The following is a 25358-nucleotide window of genomic DNA, read 5'->3' as shown; positions in this document are numbered from 1 at the left end:
AACTCTAGCCCAATAGTTGCCATTAATTTGATTTGAACGGATTTTGTAATGAAATGATTTTAGAATGTTGTATTATTTTACTGTTGTTAGCCGCTCTGAGCCCGGCTTCGGCTGGAGAAGGCGGGATATAAATAAAATTTTATTTCTATTATTATTATTACTCCCCTATTTCACTTACAGAAGACATCAGAAGGCAACCCTGTATGGGGGAATTTTTAATGTCTAATGTTTTACAATTTATGTGTTGTAAGCTCCCAAGGTTGCTCAGCAGAGTATAAATAATAAAATTATTATTAATTAATGTTGTTGTTGTTGTTGTTGTTCCCCGCGAGGTGGAAGATAAAATAAATGAAAACAGGAAGGGAATTCAGTGTTCAGAGCACTGCTCTCTCCCCTTTGACCTTTTCGTCACTCTACTCCGTGAATTTCCGCCGCCATGACACCAGAGGCAAGAGAGGAAAACCCTCCTGGCAGCTGAGTAGAATGAACACAGCTCCGTCAGGAAAATAAAGAGCGAAGAAATTTCCCCACCTCCTTTCCTCCCTTTTTCTCGTAACTCCCACTCTTTATAACGTGGTTTTTTATATATAAAAAAGTGAATCTGAGGGCGATCAACAGAAATCCTGACACGTGTGACCTTCAAGGACCGAATAGAGGGGAGGGGTGGGCGGGGAGGAGAGAAGGTAAGCGAGAAAACAAAAGGCTTCTTGGCAGCCGATTGGGTGTGACGTCAAGGGCAAGACGCAAACGCAGGCGCGAGCGAGCGAGGGGAACGACGCGAGCCGGGCCGCTGATTGGGCGTGACGTCATCCGAGACGCCGGGCTAGTGTTTGTGCGCGCGTGCGCGAGGCGTTACCCGCCAAATTCAAACGGCCGAAGAAGAGGCGTCGGCTCGTCCGGGCTTGAAGAAGGGAGGCTTCAGCGCCGAGGAGGCCGCGGCTTCACGAGAGGAGCTTCCGCTGCTCGGTTGCGGCAAACAGACAGGCGAGGATAAAACGGCGACTTCATAGGCCTCTGGGTAGGAATGTTTTTCGGCAGGAGCCAGAAAGAGCCCCCCTCCCCCCCAAACATGGATTATTAGTAGTAGTATTATTAGTATTATTGTTATTGTTATAGCTCCCCACCGCGAACATAGTTTATTGCTGCTGCTGCTGCTGTTGTTGTTATAATATTGGGTTTATTATTATCAATATTAATATTTTATTTTGCTTCTTATATTCCAGTGAAGCTCTTTTTTCTTTTTTTTTAGGTGTTTAATGGTGTAACAGTGCTGCTATGAAGCAGAACCATAGGTTAACATTTAAACACAATTCCACTGCACTGCTTAAAAGACACTACCTTGCTTTTTCTTTTTGTTGAACAAGGTTTATTATTATTATTCCGGTGGAACTTTTCTTTTTTAGGTGTTTAATGGTGTTACAGTGCTGCTATGAAGCAGAACCATAGGATAACATTCAAACACAATTCCACTGCACTCCTTAAATGACGCTACCTTGTTTTTTGCTTTTTGTTGAACAAGGTTTATTATTATTATTCCAGTGAAACTTTTCTTTTTCTTTATTAAGTGTTTAATGGTGTTAAAGTGCTGCTATGAAGCAGAACCATACGCTAACATTTAAACACAATTCCATGACACTGCTAAATGAGGTTGCCTTGTTTTTGTTTTTGTTGCCCAGCCTTATCTAAACAAGTGGTGCTTCAGATTAAGAACAGTTTCAGGTTAAGTACGGACCTCCGGAATGAATTAAGTACTTAACCTGAGGTACCACTGTATTAGTTAAAGTCACAGGCAGCTCTCGGTCCCAACATTGCAGCATAAAAATTAAAGAAAAAAGTAAAGAAACACACAACATGGGCAAAATAAGCAGGCGGGAAGGGAACCTTTAACTGCCCCCCCCCCCAATAGCTCCCACTTCCAAGAAACCCTGAAATTAAAAATAAGCAATCACCTGTTCGGTATCAACCCCTTTGCACGCATACATTTCACAAAGGTTGGTGAGAGAATTTGGGCAGGGAGTGCAGAAACTGGTCGTTGATTCCTCCCACCTCCCCACCTGGCAGCGGTTTAAAAGTTGTACTTGACTTTTTCTTTTTAGGGCAGTCCGCCTTACAAAATGGATAACTGCACCTTTCCAAGGTACAGTGAGAATGACATCATCACGCACATCCGCAGCTGCTTGCTCACAGCAAACGAGGCCAAAACCTTCTCCAAGGGTGACTTATTTCCAAACGTCAAGGTAAGTGCTGTAAGAGAGTGGATTTACGGCACAGAATCAAAGTGCAGCACTGCGGTGGGTAAAATATGCCTTTGATTTTTCCCTGTGTACAGAGCCAGAATGAGTGAATTTAGCCAAAGTAGCTGTTTGCATGTAAATATGTCGCTTTAACTCAGCGCTATGGTAGCGTAGCATATGACTGTATGGCAAAACAGACCCAGCTCAGGGGGTGGAATTGTAGAATTGTAGAGTTGGAACTGACCGCGAGAGTCATCTTTTCCAACCCCCTGCAATGCAGGAATCTCAACTAAAGCAGCCGTGGCAGGTGGCCATCCACCCTCTGCTTAAGAGCCTCCAAGGAAGGAATTGAGCAACTTCTTAAAGAGTCCATTCCTCTGTTGAATAGCTCTTATTTTCTGAAAGACTTCCCTGATGTTTAGTTGGAATCTCCTTTCTTGTTACTTGAATCTCTTTGTGTTCTAGCCTCTGGATCAGGAAAAAAATAAGCTTGCTCCATCTTCCATGTGGCTAGTGTAATATCAGTGAGATGCAGCAAGTATTGGACTGGCACCCACAAACCCGCTTCCCACGCTTCAGGGAGGAGTTTCGAAGCATTTTGTTCTTTGTTTGTTTAACCATAGCTTGTTGCATCATCTGGACCAACTGGTTAAAGTTAATACTTGCTACTTGAAAGCCAACCAGCATCAGACTGTGGATTACCAAGCTGACTTTCAACTAGCCATAGTTAAGATCTGTGGCTGTTTTTAAAATTTCTTATGTTCTATTTTTGTACTGGTCATGGGGGTGAAGTGTGAACCTGAGGCTTCCTGTAGCTCATTCCCCATGGTTTAGTGTGGCATTCAAATGTTGCTATGGTGCAGAAACATACTATTATTAATATATGCATTTGTTTAAAAAATTGCTTCTGGCAGTGGAAAGTGAAATAAATAAAATCTAAACTTAGTCTGGTTTGCCATGGCAAATAAAATTTCGCCTCTTCTTAGCCTGAAGTGCTGCAGATGATCTTTATGAGAGCCTTGCAAGTTGTGTATGGAATCCGCCTGGAACACTTTTATATGGTAAGTATATAAACAAGACATGGGGGAAAAGTGCAATGAATCCAGAGTATAATGGAACCGTAGTTATTTTTAGTGGAGAGTTTGGGGCACCTTAAAAAACAACAAATTTATTTGCTATATTTGCCAGTCGTGGTAAACTATAAATCATTGTTCAGCACTCACAAGCAAATTATGCCCATTTAGCCTCTCCTTTTTCACATTGGAGGAAAAGCAAGCCACAATCTGTGACATAGTGTTGCATCCAAACCAGGGTTCATTGTTTATTGGGATCCACACTAGGACTTTCTGTGGTGTGTGAGTGCAGCCGTTGTTTGGCTTAGGCTGCAAGAAATAACATTAGGCCTTAAGGAGTCTTCAACATTCTTAGCCTATTACAGCAAACATGGCTTCCCCACTCAGAACAGTCAGTCATTTTCATAACGCAGGAGATAATGCTAATTTGAAGCTCTTGTGTATTTATGCAGAGTTATAGCAGACACGGGTTGCGCTGTGGTCTAAACCACTGAGCCTAGGGCTTGCCGATTGGAAGGTTGGCAGTTCAAATCCCTGCGACGGGGTGAGCTCCCAGCTCCTGCCAACCTATCAGTTTGAAAGCACGTCAAAGTGCAAGTAGATAAATAGGTACTGCTCCGGTGGGAAGGTAAACGACGTTTCCGTGCGCTGCTCTGGTTTTGCCAGAAGCGGCTTAGTTTTGTGCGCCTTGGTGCCATGAACATCAGGACATCTCAGTAGACCAAAACCACAGGCTACATTTTATGGGTTAAAATTGGTCCACAACTTTATTGATTGCAAATGTCAGTGAGTTTGGCATGGCACTGGGTCAGTCACCATCCAGCAGCTGGGCTGGAGGGATACGAGGGGTCAAGGCTGAATCAAGGATTGACCTATGGCATACATCAAATGGATGCAACCCCACAGTCTTGCTGCGTTGTGTAATGCTGTGGCCCTCAGCCCCTGCCTGGGCTTATGGACAGAAGCCCCTTCCTTGGGATTCCTTTAATGGGATACCCCACCACCCTGGAGGGGGAAGCAGAGGCTCCCAGTTCCCCCTTTGCCAATGACTAGGAACCAACCCAAATGCCATATCTGTTGGTATTGTGTTGTGACGATGGTTGCAAGGAAGGCGAAACCCACAGACGGGCCCAATTTGTCTGATGGGAGAAATTCCTGCCTGGACCCAAATACGGTGACAGTAATGACCGCAGCAAAGTCCATAAAGGTAACAAGGCAATTGAAAAACAGAACATTATAAACCATGAATATAGGTCTTGAGCGAAGGCCATTCTGGCTTTTAAATGCTGGGAGTCCTAAAGACTCCTGAGAATCAGCCTCAGGCCCACATGCTCTGTCTACACATGATTGGACAAATCACAGGCAGGAATTCTGAATTCCAGCAGCCACCAGGAGAGGGGAATTTGTCTCCTGTTGGTCACCGGAAGCAAGACCCACAGCGGTATTGCAGATGGTGGCAGTAAAGGCACTGAGCCGCAAATGCTTTGTTACCCCTGGAGGGGGTGAGCAGATAATAATACTACGAAAAGAAATTTTTCAGATTTGTCTGAAGAATTAAGTAAAGAAATTGCATCTCTTTACTGATTCTGTTTACTGATTTCCTAGATGCCAGTGTCCTTTGAAACTCCATATCCCCAGATTTTTGATGGCTTCCTTCCAATAGCGAATCTCTTTACTAACATGTGAGTATGCTGAAATCACATTCTGTAAACTAATTTTTATCCTTTGAAATGGATCTGCGAATGTATTTTGTATGGTTTGATTCAATTTTTTTCATTGTTTTCATCTTTTATTCTAGTAAGACATTAAATGTGTTGCAGGTGTTGTGAGTTCAGGTATAGATATTGTGGCTGTGCCTGGGTTATGGAGCTGCCTAGCTCAGGAGATCTATCTAGCCCCTCCTAATGCTTAAAAAAAAAAATTCTTTGTTCCAGCAGGCTGTGGCTGTTGAGTTTTTAATAGCTTAATGATCCCTTGTCCTCAGTGTGTTTTTAATCCGTTGTGCCCATCTCTTGCTTTTATTGCACTGTTTTCATGACTCATTTTTGTAATTTTAAATTTTCTTGAAGCTACACTGGGCATTGTAATAGTGAGGGAAGAGCAGGGCATACAATTTCTCAAATACATAAATCTTGTGTAATGGCTGATCTTGTTCTGCTAAATTTGCAAGCTGAGTTCAAAGTTCTACTCAGCCGGGCTTTGCACCACAGCTTTTTCAAAGTGCTGTGTCACATGCAATGTGTTTCATAGAGTTAAGCACATGTTTCTGCTAGATACCTTTATTTAAAAAACAACAACAAATTTTAATTCTTCGGATTCGGAGCGCTAAGATAAAATCTGCAATCCTAAACATGTTTACTAGGGAGTAACCCCATTAAAAGATCTGTCAGGTTCTAATTGTTTGCCCTAATAATAAGTTTATAAGTATATGTAGAGTCTATTTTAAAAATGCTTAATGTTTTGTACAATTGACAGGGAACGCTTTTTCCCGCTCTGCCGTGTCAACGACTTCCAGATTGCTGACCTTCTAAATCCAAGTAAGCTTTTAATGTCTCTTGTATGTTCTAATGTGTTGTGTCTTGGACAATTCTCGGTTTCATCTTGAGGGAATTGCCACCGAGGGCTCACTGGTTGCAGTTTGGTTGGGATTCTGTTTCGCAGTCGCAGTGTTCCCCACAGCAAGGGTTCGTCTGGGGGAATTTCCGCACTAGCACTACCCAGGATGTGTTGTGCAGTCATGGATTTTTATTGCACGACTGCCTGTCCTACAGTTTGTTAGGACTGCTGAGGCCCAGGTTCAAATTAGTGCAGGATAGTGCGCGCCCCGGAAATGATCTCTTTCAGCTTTGGCCTTCTGGAAGAAGGTACAGGGCTATAAAGACTAGGACTAGCCACCTGAGAAACAGTTTCTATTCAAATGCGATTTTGGTTTTAAACGCAGTGTAAGGTAGTCTCTAGGGACGCGGGTGGCACTGTGGGTTAAACCACAGAGCCTAGAACTTGCCGATCAGAAGGTTGGCGGTTCGAATCCCCACGATGGGGTGAGCTCCCATTTCTCGGTCCCTGCTCCTGCCAACCTAGCAGCTCAAAAGCATGTCAAAGTGCAAGTAGATAAATAGGTACCGCTCTGGCGGGAAGGTAAACGGCATTTCTGTGCGCTGCTCTGGTTTGCCAGAAGCAGCTTAGTCATGCTGGCCACATGACCCGGAAGCTGTACGCCGGCTCCCTCGGCCAGTAAAGCGAGATGAGCACCACAGCCCCAGAGTCGGTCACGACTGGACCCAATGGTCAGGAGTCCCTTTACCTTTAAAGGTAATCTCTATGGGAATATATTGTATTTAATTATGGGGTATCAGAGTTTTTAGGGGGCTAACCAGGCTGGGATAGCAGTCTTGTTGGTTTCTGAATGTCTGGTGTAGATTTTCAATTTCGTCGTTCTGTATGGGACAATGACAATAAAGATTATCGTATCGCTGGTTAAGCTGTAAAGATCACGGGGGGGACGGAACCTTGAGCCAGTCAGGTCTTCAGGTTACAATTGTTGCCGTCACAGGGTAGAATTGCAGCCAAGCGGAAGGCGCATCGTGCTACAGGAGGAGGAAACAAGTCCTGAACTTTCTTACATTAACATTTTATCATCAAAAACGGATAAGAGACATGCCTTAGCGTCCAAGGCGACCTGTCTGCCAACAATAATACCAATTTCCATAGCAACCCACTTCTAGAAATTGTGTACATGTACGGCATATATACATCCCCCCATGTATGCCAATATGTTCCTCTCATCTTACGACCCCGCCAGCGTAAAAACTGAAGTTTTAATTAATTCATTTTCCTGGTGGATCTTTATGACAGCCCTGTAAATATTGTTTTGTTAGTTACTGTGTTATGTGTTTTTGTGTTCATATTGCAAACCACCCTGTGATCCTCAGATGAAAAGCAGTATACAGTGGTGCCCCGCAAGACGAATGCCTCGCAAGACGGAAAACCCGCAAGACGAAAGGGTTTTCCATTTGCAGAGGCGCTTCGCAAGACGAATTTCCCTATGGGCTTGCTTCGCAAGACAAAAATTGACGAAAATTTTTGAGGTTTTTTTTCGCTCCAAAACCCCTTTTTCTGAAGCGCTAAGCTGCTAAAAGCATTTTAGCAGCTAAACCGCTAATCCCTTAAGCCTTTAATAGGCGTTAATAGCCCTTAAACTGCCAATAGCGCTAATAGCGCTAATCCGCTAATGGGCTTGCTTCGCAAGACGAAAAAACCGCAAGACGAAAAGACTCGCGGAACGGATTCTTTTCGTCTTGCGAGGCACCACTGTAGATATTTAATACATAAATGAGCCCATAAGAGTCACTAGCTTGCACATTTTGTTAGTAATTTAGCTGTAATTAAGGTTCGTTCTTGGTTTACAATTCATGATTTGTCTGGAGGGGGCAAACTATGAACCCAGGTTTGGATGACACACCGAGCCAAACCGTGGCTTAGCCCTAGTAGCACTGCAGCAGGAGATGGGGCAGGGGGCAGAATGCATAGGTGCTGTTCTTATTTCTGGGAACTTGTGCATTTGTGTAAAGCCCTGATTTTGGCTAGGTGTTAAGTGCAATATTGTTTATTGCAGAGATTGATCAGGATCTACTAGTGTTGATCTCTGGGTGATTTTCAGTAGGTTAGCGAGATTGCATGATAATAGTTAAAACTCACCCACCCCACCTCCCACAATTTTAGGCTGTTGAATTGGGATACTGGGAGCGGCGGGAGTTGTGATGAATTTTTGTGTGAAAGTTCAGTTTTCCGGTTCTTATTGCAGTTCCCAACAACAGCATTAGGATAAAGTCTGAAAAAAACAATAGCAGAACTACATGTACAGTTCCTGAAAATATTCCATTAGACATGCTGTGGCCAGCTCAAAGGGGATCTCTTTTCTGAAACTTTACGATTAACTCCCTTGATTGTACCCTGCACACGATATTCATGGCTTCCAGAGTTTCTACGTATCATTTGTATGTGGTAGATTCCATCTATTGTGGGTTTAAACTTCAGGCGGCTTTTTGAATTTGAAGAATTGTATGTCTTACAAAAGCATTTCCTTTTATGTTGCTCTTCCAGAAGCCAAGAGGACAGCTCGTTTTTTGAGTGGCCTCATTAACTTCCTTTTCTTCCGTGACTCGCGTCGTGAGGTCTACCTGGAAATCCAGAGCACGTTTGTAAGATTAATTACAGGGTTTGGGGTTTCTAGACTTTGCATGTCGCAAAACAAAGATCACTCCATAGTATCATTTCATAGAATCGTAGACTAGTACTGACAAAATGAAGCTGTGGGCAATAGGATATATGCAGTATTTCAGTTTCTTTTGAATAAAGGTCAGTTTGGCAGAAAGTTGGACAGCAGGAGGCAAGATAAAAATACCCCAGTTTAGAAAGTTGATCCTACTTCCTTTAGTTTGCCCAACTCCCTACCAGCTCTTTGTTCTACAGGACACCTCAAATCTTCCTTTCAACAGCAACTATGAGAAATAGTGGGTGGTGGAGGCATGGGTTTCAACGAAAGGCAGGTCAAGGAGGGGAAGAAGATGCCGGCAGAGATAGGAGGGGTAATAGGTGACAGCAGAAGGGGACTTCAGAGGCAAAGTTTAGGGATTTGGTGGTTGTGGGGTAGAAAGCCAAGGGGGATATAGGATTGCCAGGGGGGTTCTTGTTCTTTTGGAATGCCACCTATTTATTGCCAGAGCTAAGGGAATAACCCACACCTAATGAAATTATTTCCCTTTAAACAACCTTTTAGTTAAGATACAGGACTCTGGATATAAAGACTAACAAGTGTGGCAAAACCCAAAAGGCAGTGAGGGAAGGATATGGGGATCTGAATTTCACAGGCTGATGATTAACCAGTTGGTTCTCTCTCAGAACAGGAGGAGGAGATCCAATGTGAGTTCTCACATCAGTCACTGGAGACAGGGCTTAGTAGAATTGGTAGTAGGCCTGGGTGATGTATCGGTGCAGACTGATAAGGGGCAGACTGATGGCAGCTTCACCTGGCGGCATATTGCAGGTGAAACTGACACTGCTCCTGAGTCCCTCTGCTAGCAGCGCTGCTTTCAACATCGGGCTGCTGGTAGCAGAGGGACTCGGCGGTGGTTTCACCTGCAATGTACCGCTGGGGGTATAATGTACACGCAAGCTGGAGAGGCACGGGGCTCGCTCAGCTGGGGGGCAGGAACCCTCCCTCTCCCCAGTTGTGCCTTGCAAACAAGCTGTGTTGTTCCAGCGGTGAGGCACCGGGGTGAAAAGTGCCTTGGCTTCCATGGTGAAAGCTGAGGCAGTTTCACCCCGCACCTCGCAACCTGGGGCCAATGCAGCTCGTTGTTTCAACAGTGCAATGTATTGCCAGACCACAATGTTTGGCTGGTGATGCATCGTGATGTTGAAAACCAGACACCCCCCAGCCCTAGTTGGCAGCAGAAGTTTCTTCCCAGTTCTTGTACCTAGAGGTACCGCACTGCAGGGCCTTTCTCCGCATGCTTCTGCTAAATATGCCTACCACAATGTGGTCTGATGGGGTTGAAATGCCACTTTGCTGAAGCGAAGCAGGTCTGGGTGCAGTTAGTGCCCGGGTACATGAATGTCTGGGAACTCCTTGCAGGCCACCTTGAGTCCCATGGTGGAAGAAAGGCAGTATATAAATGTAAGAAAGTGAATAAATATTTTCCCCACCTGCCTTGCCTTCAGACAATCAGTCCTCTTACCATCAGGGTGAAGGAATAACGTGTGGTAAAGTCGCAGCAGCGACTCTCACTGTATGGAAAGTGCTCCTATTTCCACTGTGGGAGTTAGGAAGAGCCACTCATGGTTTTGACTCCCCCAGCATGATAGGCCTCTAGGTTAATGAACCTTGCAGACAGTCATCACTCTATATGACATTCAACTGTCTTCAGAAAGTCGTGGAATCTTGAGTCTATAAAGTACAGTACTATAGCCTAAAAACAGTCCCTGCTTCAGTGGGACCTAAGCACAGGCCCAGATAATATGCAAGTTCTCTGGCCTGTAAGATCAAACTGTTTTGTAGACCCAAGTGTACATTTTGAGTTGCATGCAATGTAAATCGTTTTTTTTTTTTTTTGCAGAAATCAGCTGTGGAAAAAGAGCAACGACTTCAAACAGCAATTCAGGAGGCAACATTGAAGTTGGAGAAACTTGAGTAAGTCAACTAAGGGTTGGATACTTCACTTTAAAGCAGGGGTCAGCCAACTTTTTCAGCAGGGGGCTGGTCCACTGTCCCTCAAACCTTGTGTGGGGCCGGACTATATTTTGAAAAAAAGAATGAATGAATTCCTATGCCCCGCAAATAACCCAGAGATGCATTTTAAATAAAAGGACACATTCTACTCGTGTAAAAACACGCTGATTCCTAGATGGTCTGTGGGCTGGATTTAGAAGGCGATTGGGCCGGATCTGGCCCTCGGGCCTTAGTTTGCCTACCCATGCTTTAAAGCAACCTGTGGAATTTAAGGGACAGTTCCTAGGGCTCCAGAGTATGGAACTACATGAATTACGCCTTAAGACATGCATGCCTTTCCATACAATCTGTAGTCTTACTTGGAACTGGCAAGAATAAACAGTGCTTACCTGTCCTCTGTGCAATCTCTTCCTGCATTCTACTAGGGCTGGGCGCTACCAGTTTCCAACTTTGTGATGTATCCCCAGCCAAACATTGCAATATTGTGATGTTGAAAAGCAGAGGGAGGAATGAGCCGTATTAGCCAAGGCACCGGAGGGAAACCACCTCATTTCCCTAGGTGGGAACGGCAGCTAAAGGAGGAACAAATTGCATCCGTCCTGGTGCCTCACAGGGCCAGGGCCAATGCAGCTCGTTCCTCCCACTAAATTTTAACATCCCGCTGCATATAAAGCCATGCTAGTTCGATGTGCCAACTAACCTTAGATGGAATTGTTCAGTGCTGATCATTAATTCCAGCGTGCCAATGCATTCTTGAACCTACAAACTTTAAGGAAATTGTAACTCTCTTTTTCTCTGGTAGGGAGTAACAGACAGCAAGTTCAGGGGGTGCTGTCAGATTGAATCATTTTACCTTTCTCCCACAGAAGTCAGCCCATGCCTACAGGAGAGTAAAGTAAAGCCTAATCTCCAGCTCACTTTTGGACTGTTCTGTTTTCTCCTTGTGCATAAATACTTCTGTCTTCTAAGTGGGAGGGAATTTATATGCAATATCAAAGGAATCTGCAGGCAGAGGTCTGCTGACCATGCTAATAGGTTACCGTGCTAGCAAGCACTGGGACCTATGCTTTTAAACTTGTTTATAAATGACCTAGAGTTACGAGTGAACAGTGACATGACCAAGTTTGCTGATGATACTAAATTGTAGGTAAAGGTAAAGGGACCCCTGACCATTAGGTCCAGTCGTGACCGACTCTGGGGTTGCGGCGCTCATCTCGCTTTATTGGCCGAGGGAGCCAGCGTACAGCTTCCGGGTCATGTGGCCAGCATGACTAAGCCGCTTCTGGCGAACCAGAGCAGCGCACGGAAACACCGTTTAGCTTCCCGCCGAAGCGGTACTTATTTATCTATTTGCACTTTGACGTGCTTTCGAACTGCTAGGTTGGCAGGAGCAGGGACCAAACAACAGGAGCTCACCCCGTCTCAGGGATTTGAACCACTGACCTGATTGGCAAGTCCTAGCTTCTGTGGTTTAACCCACAGTGCCATCGCTTCCCAAAATTGGGACTAAATTGTACAGGGTCATTAAAAAAAAGATGATTTCGAAGAGCTTCAAAACCTTTCTAAACTTAGTGAATGGGTGGTGGTGGTAATAATACTACTATTAATAATAATTTTTTTATTTATACCCTGCCCATCTGGCTGGTTTTCCCCAGCTACTCTGGGTGGCTCACAGCATATATAAAGCACAATAAAATAACAAACATTAAAAACTTCCCTAGAGAGGGCTGCCTTCAGATATCTGCTAAAAGTTGTGTAGTTCTTTATCTCCTTGACATCTGATGGGAGGGAGTTCCACAGGGAGGGCGCCACTACCGAGAAGACTGGACAGCTCCTATGCAGTAGGACTACATTTGGTTTAGAGAAGTCTTTTAAGCAAATCTATCTGAGAGACGTTAGTTGAGAGAATGCTTCACATTTATACGCTTAAAAATAAATAAATCCTAAATTTAGCAGCATCCTGTATGTTGTGAGAATTGGGGGTGAACCCGGTGAAGTCATTGCACTTGTGAACTTCAGCTCACCCACCAGGACGTCCCCTCTCTTCTCTCCTACATTGCTCTCCCTGCCACCAGATATAGGGAATGGGCAAGGGAAAGCTCAGCTGCGTGCAGAGCCTTTGGTGGGATACTGCTCTTGAGGCTGACCCAGAAACTCCAGTGGGTGCAGAATGCCGTGGCGAGACTCCTTACGGGGTCCTCGCTGCGAGATCACATTCACCCGGTGCTATACCAGTTGCACTGGCTCCCGGTGGAGTACAGGATCAGGTTTAAGGTGCTGGTTTTAACCTTTAAAGCCCTATACGGCCTAGGACCCTCGTACCTACGGGACCGCCTCTCCAGGTATGTCCCACGGAGGAACTTACGGTCTGCAAACAAAAACATCTTGAAGGTCCCAGGCCTCAGAGAGGTTAGGCTGGCCTCAACTAGAGCCAAGGGCTTTTTCGGCTGTGGCTCCAATCTGGTGGAACGCTCTGCCACAAGAGACTAGGGCCCTGCGGGACTTGACACCTTTCCGCAGGGCCTGCAAGACAGAGCTATTCCACCAGGCCTTTGGCCAAGGCACAGTCTGACCCCCTCCTTTGGCAATCTTCACAGAACTTTAGCCTAATGGTTGCCATCAATTTGATTTGAAATGATTTTAGAATGTTGTACTATTTTATTGTTGTTAGCCGCCCTGAGCCCGGCTTTGGCTGGGGAGGGCAGGATATAAATAAAATTTTTATTTATTTATTTATTTATTTATTTATTTATTTATTATACCACCCCTAAGATTGTAAGGCAATTGCATTAAAATAGCTTGAGAACTAAGTGAAAACAAGTAGGTCTTTGTGAACATGCACGGCAAGTACAAATACCCTTTCTCTGTATGTGCAGTACTGTTCCTGCAGATCAAGAGGCAGAGTTCAAGGAGCTCTCTCAGGATATTCAAGAGCTGGAGCAAAAACTGAACCATGAATATCGGCAGAAGACGGTGTGTGTTCTTTCTCACAGAAGTCAGCTGGGGATACAAAGTTGCTTTGCCATTAAAATTTGCTATTAAATAATTTTTGTTTCGTTTTCGTCTTTGCTAGAGAGTGTTGAACGCTTTGTCCTTTAAATTTCTCTTGTTGCCATTTGCAGAACATTAAAGCCAATGGCATGAGTGGTTGCCTCTCTTTTCGGGGGTGCATTTGGAATTTTAAGATGATGGGCACTAGTCACAAAATGGCTGTTGCTAGAGGTGCGGCTGAGCAAAATGGTTTCCACCTCCAAAATAACCGAAAAAAGAGATGGGAACATAAAATGGTTCAAATATGGAAAAATCTATTCACTTTTTTATTAACAAAATATGTTTGGAAAATCTTGCTTCTTTTCCACGTTCTTGCTCATTATGCTGTGCTGCTGTAGATAAGAGCAAGAAAATAAAAGGTAACTGATTCCAGGAATAATTCTGAATTACTAGAGCTAGCCATAGAAACATGCTGGTATCTCTCTCATTTGAGTGGGGGCTTAGGAAAGCAGGAGCAATATGAGAGAGAGAAAGAGACCAGCTTACTTGCATTGGGCATCTATCTACTGCCATTATTTCATCTATGGTCCTGTGGGTATGTTATTCCCCTAGCTTTCTACAAAACGGCTCTATAATCTGAAGGACGACATGTGAGGTAAAAGTCTTAGGTTTTTTTAGAGTTCAGAGTGAGCCCATTTAAATTTCATTTCTTAACTAGCAAAAGTGATTGTTCTTTCGTACTAGGCTATTTTGCAAGAAGAGATCTCCCAGAAGAAAACAGAAGTTGCAGAAAAAGCACAGAAGCTGGTAAGTGGAGCTCAGTGGGGAGCCGGAATGGTAGTCTTGAAGAAATACCAGCATATATTGATCTCCAATAGCTATATTTGATATGGGAATCCTTAGTTTTAAAACAGTCTTAAGAAATGCCTGTCACTGAAATTTTCATTTGAGAGGTTTTTGTTATTGGTTACCATCAGCAACTTACGACAACAAATTTGCTGAAAAATGGAGTAAATTCTGTCCTAAGCATTTACAAATTTTCATCCCCCCCCCCCAAAAAAAAAATATTCATGTGATGCTTGTGATAGAGCAGTAACAAAACAACAACAAACCTCTGGTTACGTGAAACATACTCAATAAACACACAAGACGTAATTGGCTGTACTTTTGAATAAATAAAGTATACTGTTCATTGTATCAAATTGTTAATTTCAACGGAAGTCTCATAAAGTTCAACGAAAAAAGCAGAAGACCCAGTGGATCAGTTCATTCTCTAATCAGTTCATGCATAAGGTCCATACATGTATAAGTGTCTATTCCACATGTCTGTTCCTGGAGTCCAATAATCCACCAAGCCCACATCATTTACCTTTTCTTCATCTAGAAATTTTTGTGGATGAATCAAGAATTAAAGTGCGTCCTTATAAGAAAAGCACAGATAGAAATTCTTTGTTAGAGAATGAACTGATCCACTGGGTTGAACTTTGAGACTTCCGTTGAAACTTACAATTTGATACAATGAACAGTATACTTTATTTATTCAAAGGTACAGCCAGTTGTGTGTTTATTGTGATAGGGCAGTAGCATGGCTCACCCCCCAGACAAAGCGTAGCAGCAAAGAGAGGAATTTCTGTGTTTGGCATTAAGCCACATATTTCTTCTCTACACAATATGCTCTCAACATTCCACAAGTCCTGAAATATCTCATGGTTTTGGTTTCTACTTTCGTTCTTCTGAGTGACCCAGGTTCACATGAGGTAGTTTTGTGCCTGATTTATAGCAGCAGCCTTTTTAATCTAGGAGGTTATATTTTAAACTAGCATGTGATCATGGACACTGCAATGCCAATACAGTGGTGCCTTGCAAGACGAAATTAATTCGTTCTGCGAGTTTTTTCGTTCTACGAGTTTTTTCGTCTTGCGAAGCACCAATGTGTATTGACGGTTTCCCATAGGAATGCATTGGTGGTTTAAAAAAAAAAAAGGCGTAAGACGTTTCGTCTTGCGAAGTAAGCCCATAGGGAAATCCGTCTTGCGAAGCACCTCAGAAAACGAAAAACTCTTTCGTCTTGCGAGTTTTTCGTCTTCCGAGGCATTCGTCTTGCAAGGTACCACTGTACCTTTTATTAGTTTGTAAAGTAAAACGTTGGTAAACTCTGTATTCAGCTGTTTACAATTCTTTATAGTGTTGAATAGTGTCTCCTCTACTTTAAGGCAGAATTACCTGCATGCTGCTCTTTGTAGAACAGGTTCCAAAGTTTGGAAATTCAGAAATGGCTGCATGTTGCACTCCTTGTGCTGTGCACGGAAATGAAAGCCTTGACTACTTTAATCAAGTGAAATGGCTTTGTTTTGTTTTGAGAGCAAAAAAAGTCTAATTGTCACTAACTTCAGTCCAGTAAAAGGTGTGCTTCAAAACAGTTGTTCAATATCTAATTTAAACCTGTGGTAACATTAAGAATATTTATATTCTTTGTTAATTAGAATGAGCAAAAACTAACCCTATGTAATCTAAAAGAAGAACAAAAACAACTAAAGTCCAAAATCGCAGATGATCCAGAGGAGCTGGCTACTCGTAAAGAACAACTCCAGCAGACTCTGCAAAAACTCAAGAAAGACAAGGTGAGTCATCTTTTCCCCCTTTGTATTTTATATATCAGCAGCAATTAAACCTGCTGGACAAGTGAGCAAAAACAACTTTCCTCTTGCTTGTTGTGTGCTTCACATGCAGAAAATCTTCCTTTTCTGCCTTATGATTGCTTATCTGTATGATTGCATCAGAGGAGGAATTGAATGCTTTTTCTGCACCCTTCAGAAAAAGTATAATAGAATATCTACCTAGAATATCTAGAATGCTGATGTTTTTTTATAGCTTATTGCTGTTTTAATTTTTTGAATCTTTTAATGGCGTTTGCTAATAATTTCATTTTAGTCTTTTCCCTTTTTATATATAAATGTTATTAAATAAATAATAAATGCATACAAATCCTTCAGAAAATTTTGCTAAGTTCTTGAAAGTGGCCAGGTATGGTAGGTTTTCTGAAAAATGTTGCTATACAAAGTGCATGGGATGCTAAAATTCTGCTCAATTTTTCAAAAAAATTATAAAGCAAGAAGTGATTAAGAAGTATGAAAGTTACAGAGACCTGGTAGAAATCTTACCACCGTGCCAGCAGGAGATCCAGTTGTACCAGAAAAAAATGGAAACCCAAGTAGCCAATGTGGCTAAACTGTCAAATATAGTTGCAGAGGTATGTATTCCAAATTTCTCTCCCTTACATTTTAGCTATGGAACTGTTGCTAAATCTATTTTTTTGGTATTAGCACAACTCTGAGGTTAATTCCTGGTAGGTTCCCGGTACCAAGATGGAGGACTGGATGGGGAAATGAGAAAAATAAGACCCACCATGTGGCAGTCCCTGTGTGTGTGCAGAGGAAGGGCAAAGTCAAAAAGGGGCTGTGGACTTTGCAGCACACAGCCGTACATTTCTGACATAAGGAAATAAGGAGAACCTGCTGGGCCGGCAACCTTCTCACAGTGGCCAAACCTGTGCTTATGAAATGTCCTCAAGCAGAACCGAGAGTGCAGCAGCGCTCTCCCCTCTCGCGCTTCTCTGGTATTCAGATGTAGATTGCAGGTTGCTTGCTGATCAGGAGGTCAGCAATTCGAATCCCCGCAACGGGGTGCGCTCCCGTTGCTCTGTCCCAGCTCCTGCAAACCTAGCAATTCGAAAGCATGCCAGTGCAAGTAGATAAATAGGTACCACAGTGGCGGGAAGGTAAACGGCGTTTCTGTATGCTCTGGTTTCCGTCACGATGTGCCGTTGCGCCAGAAGCGGTTTGGTCATGCTGGCCATATGATCCGGAAAGCTGTCTGCGGACAAACACCTGCTCTCTCGGCCTAAAAGCAAGATGAATGCCGCAACCCCATAGTCGCCTTTGACTGGGCTTAAGTGTCCAGGGGTCCTTTAAATGTAAAGGTACCCCTGCCCGTACGGGCCAGTCTTGACAGACTCTAGGGTTGTGCGCTCATCTCACTCTAGAGGCCGGGAGCCAGCGCTGTCCGCAGACACTTCCGGGTCACGTGGCCAGCGTGACAAAGCTGCATCTGGCGAGCCAGCGCAGCATACGGAACGCCGTTTACCTTCCCGCTAGTAAGCGGTCCCTATTTATCTACTTGCACCCGGGGGTGCTTTCGAACTGCTAGGTTGGCAGGTGCTGGGACCGAACAGCGGGAGCGCACCCTGCCGCGGGGATTCGAACCACCAACCTTTCGATCGGCAAGTCCTAGGCGCTGAGGCTTTTACCCACAGCGCCACCCGGGTCCCTCTCAAAGGTAAAGGGGTCCTTTACCTTTGCCTTATTCGGATGCCTTTGAGACTGGATTTAGAACTTGTTCATTGTAGCTAGTAGCCAGTGATAGTCTTGTTCTCTTTGATTTTGTCTTTTAAAGCCACCCAAGTTAGTGGCCATTTCTACATATTGTGAGAGCAAATGTAGTTTTTATGAAGCGGTGCGAAAAAGTACTTCCTTTTGACTTTCTTGAATCTTTCAACATTCAGTTTAATTAATGCCTCCAGAATTCTAGTATTATGTCGGGATTCAACCTCAATCCATTGAATGCCATCCTTCCTCCAACCGCATCCAGAAACTCACATTGCCTGTGTGCCTGGTTCCAATTCAAATGAGAGGTTGAGCTGGGTATCATCTGCATACTGGTCCAGCCCATAATGGTCCCTCACCACCCTGTGACAAATGGGGTGCTTCGGGTTCTGTCCTGGGCCTGTTGTTGTACAACGTCTTTATAAACGACTTGGACAAAGGAATTATGCACATGGGGCCCTCATCAAATTTGCAGATGACACCAAACTGGGAGGGGTAGCTAATGCCGCAGAAGACCTTAACAGACTGGAGAACTAGGCCCAAACTAGCAAAATGAATTTCAATAGGGATAAAGCTTCTATAGTTAGGCAGGAAGAACCAGATGCACAAATGTAAGACAGGGGAGTAGTACATGTGAAAAGGATCTAGGGGTCTTAGACCACAAGCTTAACATGAGTCAACAATGTGATGTAGCAGCAAAAAAGGCTGGCGTTGTTGCAGGCTGCATCAACAGAAGTATAGCATCCAGATCGAGAGGAGCAAATTCCACTCTGTTCTTCCTTGATCAGACTACACCTAGAGTACTGTGTCCAGTTCTGGGCATCACAATTTAAGAAGGATATTGACAAGCTGGAACATGTGGAAAGGAAAGGCGAAGATGATCAAGGCTCTGGAAATCCAGGCTTTTGAGTGGCGGTTGAGGGAATTGGGTATGTTCAGCCTTGCATAATAGGAGATATGATAGCCATCTTCAAATATCTCAAGGCTGTCACATGGAAGATGGAAAAGGCTTGTTTCCCCCTGCTCCAGAGGGTAGGACCAGAACTAATGGGTTCAAGTTACAAGGAAGAAGAGTCCAACTAAACCTCAGGGAGAACTTCATGACAATAAGAGCTATTCAACAGTGGAACGGTCTCTGGAGGTTGTGGACTCCTTCCTTGCAGGTTTTAAAGCAGAGGTTGGACAGCCATCTTTCTTGGATAGAATCATAGAGTTGGAAGAGACCACAAGGGCCATTGAGTCCAACCCCCTGCCAAGCAGGAAACACCATCAGAGCACTCCTGACATATGGTTGTCAAGCCTCTGCTTAAAGACCTCCAAAGAAGGAGACTCCACCACACTCCTTGGCAGCAAATTCCACTGTCGAACAGCTCTTACTGTCAGGAAGTTCTTCCTAATGTTTAGGTGGAATCTTCTTTCTTGTAGTTTGGATCCATTGCTCCGTGTCCGCTTCTCTGGAGCAGCAGAAAACAACCTTTCTCCCTCCTCTATATGACATCCTTTTATATATTTGAACATGGCTATCATATCACCCCTTAACCTCCTCTTCTCCAGGCTAAACATGCCCAGCTCCCTTAGCCGTTCCTCATAAGGCATCGTTTCCAGGCCTTTGACCATTTTGGTTGCCCTCCTCTGGATGGTTTAGTTGAGATTCCTGCATTGCAGGGGGTTGGTCTAATGACCCTTGAGTCCCCTTCCAACTCTACTGTTCTATGATCAGAACGTCTACTTTAGCTAAGCTTATTACTATAGAGGCATTTTTCCTCTGCCTGAGAATAAGAAATGTTAATGTAATTGGGAACTAACATTTCTATTGTGGCTCTCCACCAAAGTCAGTTTAGCTTGGGTTAATGTCTAAACTGGGGGAGAATTATTCCCCTCTTACCCCCAGCAAGACAAGAAACATTTCTGTGCAATGAACTGACCTATTTCCTGATTTGACCATAAATAGCTTGGCTTATATCTTAGCCAATCGGATGTGAGTGGGGGCAGGTACGCTCTTTTCTAAAAAAACAAACAAATTCCAAACATAACTCAGTAGCTCAACAATACTGTGAAGTGACTCTATATAACCGCTGTTTGTATTTTTTGCATATCAGATCCGAACCCTAGAGGACCAGATAGAGAGCAACAAAAGTGAATTGAAGAATGCCAAGATGGAGGAAATAACCTTGAGGAGACTAGTGACTGTGAAGCGGGAGAAACTCACCACTGCTGAAATCAAACTTAAAAAGACATGTGAGGATATTGAACAGCGCAAGCAAGCAATAACTCAGTAAGAATGAGTTAATATTTCTGTTCTTATTTTGCTTGGTATCTTAAAACATTATCATACAGTTTCAAAATTTGCATTCTGACCAAAGCATACATGTTTATGACACCCTTTGGGAAGGGTTTCTGCTACTTCGAGAAGACAGTTTTGCTTCTGGCAGGTGGTTTGTCGCAATGCAAGTTGACTTTGAGCACAGTCCTCATTTAAGGCTTCTTTCTTTCATTCTCTTGTAAAAAAGCCACAAAGGCTCCCTCGAAAGTCCGTTTGCCTTTCATGAATCTTTCATAATTTTCTGCCTCTTCTGGTTATCAAGAATCTCGAGACCTGTAGGGAATTTTTGTGCTTGTTTCCGAAAGAGATGCAACACATCTCTTGTTCGTTGGTTGGTTTGTTTCTTCTTTCTGCTGCAGCAGATTCATATGGCGACACTTGCCGCATCACAGTTCCAATCACCTCCAAGGAATTAGGACTTTGATGCAGCTTAGCTCCTGAGTTACTTAGAATGCAAGGCTCATTCTTATTTCTCCATCTCAGCCCTCAGGGCAGAAAGGGGATTGGAGGCTCAAGGTGAGCAGCAGGTCTTTGAGTAAATAAGCAAAAGTCTGTGGGACGTGGGTGGCACTGTGGGTTAAACCTCAGAGCCTAGGACTTGCCGATCAGAAGGTCGGCGGTTTGAATCCCTGCGACGGGGTGAGCTCCCATTGCTCAGTCCCTGCTCCTGCCAACCTAGCAGTTCGAAAGCATGTCAAAGTGCAAGTAGATAAATAGGTACTGCTCCGGCGGGAAGGTAAACGGCGTTTCCGTGCACTGCTCTGGTTCGCCAGAATCGGCTTAGTCATGCGGGCCACATGACCCGGAAGCTGTATGCTGGCTCCCTTGGCCTATAGAGCGAGATGAACGCCGCAACCCCAGAGTCGGTCACAACCGGACCTATGTACAGTGGCACCTCTGGTTAAATACTTCATTCGTTCCGGAGGTACGTTCTTAACCTGAAGCACCACTTTAGCTAATGGGGCCTCCTGCTGCTGCCGCGCTGCTGGAGCACGATTTCTGTTCTCATCCTGAAGCATTATTTCTCGGTTAGCGGAGTCTGTAACCTGAAGCGTATGTAACCTGAGGTACCACTGTAATTGGTAAATTAGGGCAGTAGTGACAGGGAGAGCTCATGGAGGGACGGAATAGGAGAAGCAAGAATAATCCTTAGAACTGCTCTCCTTTGGAAAAAGGAGCTTTTTTAAAAATATAGCTATGATAAAAAATAAGGTAGCTCTATTGCCACGCCAATAGAACTGAATTCAAGCAAAACTTCTCCCAAAGTTATTTTCAAAACTTCAGAAACAATTGACATCGTTAGTAAACTCAGCTATATGTTTCATATTCTAAAATCCTCATTCCACGTATTTTTTTGTGAATAGAGTAATATTAATCTAGACCAGGGTTCCCCAAACTTGAGAAACTGCTCCAGCTGTTTTTGGACTACAACTCCCATCATTACTACCTAATAGAACTAGGAATAATGGGAATTGTAGTCCCAAAACAGCTGGAGAACCAAGTCTGGGAAACTGGTCTAAACATTCACGAGTAGAGAAACCCAGTTCTGCTTTTGTCTTATTTCAAGATAAAGCATGAAAAAAACCCCAGATGTAGTGAATCGCCAGTATGTGAACTGACATTTGCTGCTAGTACAATTTTTATCTATGTGGTTTTATTTGCGATTAGTGCTACAATAACTAGTTAATTATTTTCTAGGTACTGCAACAAATTTCAGGAGAAGAGAGGAGCTGTCTGTGAGAAGTTAACAGCAACTCATGCAGAAATCAAGCAGCTCAAAAGTGCTATTCAGCAGCTAAATTACAATGCGGAGAAAGAGAAGTTGAAAGCTCAGGTGAGTGCAAAGATTAGACATGACGCCGACACATGCATAAGTGGAATAGGTCAAACTTCACAGAAGCCAAGTGGGTAATAATAATAATAATAATAATAATAATAATAATAATAATAATAATAATAATTTTATTATTTATACCCCGCCCATCTGGCTGGGCCTCCCCAGCCACTCTGGGCGGCTTCCAAAAAAATATTTAAATACTATAATACATCAAACATTAAAAGGGGCTGCCTTCAGATGTCTTCTAAAAGTCTGGTAGTTGTTTCTCTTTGACATCTGGTGGGAAGGCGTTCCATAGGGTGGGTGCCACTACCAAGAAGGCCCTCTGCCTGGTTCCCTGTAACTTGGCTTCTCGCAGTGAGGGAACCACCAGAAGGCCCTCAGTGCTGGACCTCAGTGTGTGGGTAGAACGGTGGGGGTGGAGACGCTCCGTCAGATATACTGGACTGAGGCTGTTTAGGGCTTTAAAGGTCAGCACCAACACTTTGAATTGTGCTCAGAAACGTGCTGCGAGCCAATGTAGATCATGCTGATGGGGCTTCTGCTGGTGAGAAGAGATACACACTAATACTTAACGTGCGTGGACCCAGAGAGAAACCTGTGGAACATTTTTATAGCGGTTTCTTTCTGCTGGAGTGGTACCTAGTTATCTACTTGCACTGGCGTGCTTTCAAACTACTAGGTTGACAGGAGCTGGGACCAAGCAATGGGAGCTCACCCTGTCGTGTAGATTCGAACCGCCGACCTTCCAATCGGCAAGCCCTAGGCTTAGTGGTTTAGACCACAGCGCCACCCGCGTCCCAGAATTCCATAATGGCCAGCAACAAAACACCGGCTGTCATTTATAGAGCTTCACTATGCATCATGTGATATAAAGTCCTTGCATGGCCCTCGAATGGATGTGGCAGAGATGAGATGAGGCTGCAGATGATACCATTTATATGTAATGCTTTGAAGACAGCGGTCCAGTTTTGTGCAGCTCTGATGAGCTTAGCACATGTCAGAAGTATTCTGAGCTATATAGATTATAGCAGAGGGATGTTGACATCTATACGTTTGTCCAGCATGTTTTTTCCTCGCTCGTAACAAGTAACTCTACCTATCTCTCCCCCACCCTGACCCCAAAAGGAGATTTGCCTTAGCCTGAGGGTTGGCTTGGATAAATACCATGAACTTCTGGCAAGTATAGTGGAAAAGACGACGTCTGGAAGAGAAGAGAAGATCGCCGAGTTAACCAAACTGCTTTGAGTTCATATTTATGCAACTGATTTGTACATATTTTGTTCTGTCTCGTTCATCTTTAAGGTTGGATTTCAGCTGCACGTGATCAATGGTAAAATAACATTCTTTTGGCCTTGATTGGCGCAGGAGGGGAGCAAAACTAGACCTAGCTGTACCAACTAATAAATCCTGCTGGAGTGCTTTGTTCAGGCCATCTGTACTTTATTTCTGTTTGCTGTTTCATTTTGTTTCTATGCTACAACCATTCTAGCATTTGCAGATCTTTAGTGGTAGGCTTGGTCTTCTCTAAGGAATGGCTGTTCTGTGCTGCGCAAGCAAGCCATGTCCTTGATGTCAGAAAATGCAAGCTCCAGATCATGTCAGTTTCTGCTAGTAAGCTTTGGAAGCTACCCACAACTTGAAAATGGAAGCATGTGATTTTGTCGCTACAACTGGGAACCATTATTTTTTAAAAAAAAAATAAATGTATGCAATAAAGCTTAATACACATGGAGATTTTTTTAAAAAAATAATTTTTATTAAATTTTCCATTATACAAATTTGCCATATCAAACAATTTTCACAAATTTCAACTTTTTGGACTTCCCTCAGCTTCTCTGCCAATCATCCCTATTTTCCCATTTTTACACATTTTCTAAATTTAATATTGCATTTTTGGATTACCCTTACTGTCCTGTTTCTGTTTAACAATACTCCTCTCACCTTCACAAAGCCTCTTTAAATCCCACTAGCATTATTTGTTTGTCACATATATGGCTTGCGGAGAGCTGCACGAAGCCTGGAGAGCGAGAGGGGTTGGTGCGCACCGACCCCTCTCGCTCTCCAGGCTTCAGCAAAAGCCTGCATTCGCCCCATAGGACGCACACACATTTCCCCTTCATTTTTGGAGGGGGAAAAGTGCTATGTGTAAAGGTAAAGGGACCCCTGACCATTAGGTCCAGTCGCTGACAATTCTGGGGTTGCGGTGCTCATCTTGCTTTACTGGCCGAGAGAGCTTCCAGGTCATGTGGCCAGCATGACTAAGCCGCTTCTGGCAAACCAGAGCAGTGCACAGAAATCCTGTTTACCTTCCTGCCGGAGTGGTACCTATTTATCTACTTGAACTTTGACGTGCTTTTGAACTGCTAGGTTGGTAGGAGCAGGGACCGAGCAATGGGAGCTCACCCTGTCGCGGGGATTCGAACCACCAACCTTCTGATTGGCAAGCCCTCGGCTCTGTGGTTTAGACCACAGCGCCACTATATAGATGTTATATATTATTTCTTCTAAATCTATTTAGTGCTGAACATAGAATTTGGATCTTGGAAGTAATTTATTGCTGTGGGGTAGGTCACTTGTGCTACTAAGAATGTTGCATTATCATTATACTTTGTTGGGATGCCCAAGTTTTTATGTTTGTGATATCCCAACTCCCTTTGCATTCTCTAGAATAGATAGAATAAGGAAGTGTCCCTCTACAAATAAGTTCCATGTGTGTCCACTGGGTGACACTGTTGCACCCTGAAATTTATATTCGGCAAGAGCTGAACAAATCTTTATTTCCACCCTCCAGGACAAAGGTGAATCCTCTTGCCAGCTCCTCAAAAGGAAGCTTTGAACACCGCTAGACCTGCACGTCACCGTGATTGCTCCAAAAAGCCTGCATGCTTGCGGGTGATCCAGAAGGGTTTAGTCAAAATGCCTGTGACCAATTTCTTAAATTAACATGCAGAAGCAGAGCAAAAAGTATGCTGGGTTATAGTTGATGCAAACTTTGAATTGCTACCTGGGTTTTTCTTAAACTTAGTCCTGAGTTTGGGGTGCGGTGAGGATAAAGAGGGCAAGAGACAAACAGCCTTGGGGTGTTATGGGGTCTCGGCGGCCGCCCCCAGTCACCAGTCTAGCTGCCTCATTCTGGATTAGTTGTAGTTTCTGGGTCACCTTGAAAGGTAGCCCCATATAGAGCGCATTGCAGTAGTCTAAGCGGGAGATTACTAGAGCATGCACCACTTTGACGAGACGGTCTGCGGGCTCTTTATATTCCCATATAAATAGATTTTTCTGAA

General features: G+C 43.8%; 1 protein-coding gene across 1 annotated transcript; it reads left to right on the top strand.

Moving 5' to 3' along the window:
• Positions 1-23806, top strand: NUF2 (NUF2 component of NDC80 kinetochore complex). The gene is made up of 14 exons (XM_083445350.1): positions 1-1018; positions 2097-2237; positions 3221-3295; positions 4913-4989; positions 5783-5844; positions 8411-8508; positions 10426-10499; positions 13415-13511; positions 14274-14336; positions 16013-16150; positions 16639-16779; positions 20011-20186; positions 21933-22068; positions 23200-23806. Exons 2-14 carry the CDS (start codon positions 2115-2117, stop codon positions 23317-23319), a joined length of 1380 nt encoding a protein of 459 aa, XP_083301476.1. The 5' UTR covers positions 1-1018; positions 2097-2114; the 3' UTR covers positions 23320-23806.
• Positions 23807-25358: the final 1552 nt, after the last annotated feature.

This window comes from Podarcis tiliguerta (genome assembly GCF_965153285.1).
Source record: "Podarcis tiliguerta genome assembly, chromosome: 6".
Classification (NCBI taxonomy): domain Eukaryota; kingdom Metazoa; phylum Chordata; class Lepidosauria; order Squamata; family Lacertidae; genus Podarcis; species Podarcis tiliguerta.
The sequence above is the reverse complement of the archived record's forward strand: the minus strand, read 5'-3'. Positions and strand labels throughout refer to the sequence as shown.

Bases quoted from the DNA above. Each gene is read 5' to 3' on its own strand.
- NUF2 (XM_083445350.1), top strand. From the start codon at position 2,115: ATGGATAACTGCACCTTTCCAAGGTACAGTGAGAATGACATCATCACG. The intron at 4,990-5,782 runs GTGAGTATGCTG...TACAATTGACAG, and splicing joins GCGAATCTCTTTACTAACAT to GGAACGCTTTTTCCCGCTCT. The intron at 8,509-10,425 runs GTAAGATTAATT...TTTTTTTTGCAG, and splicing joins TGGAAATCCAGAGCACGTTT to AAATCAGCTGTGGAAAAAGA.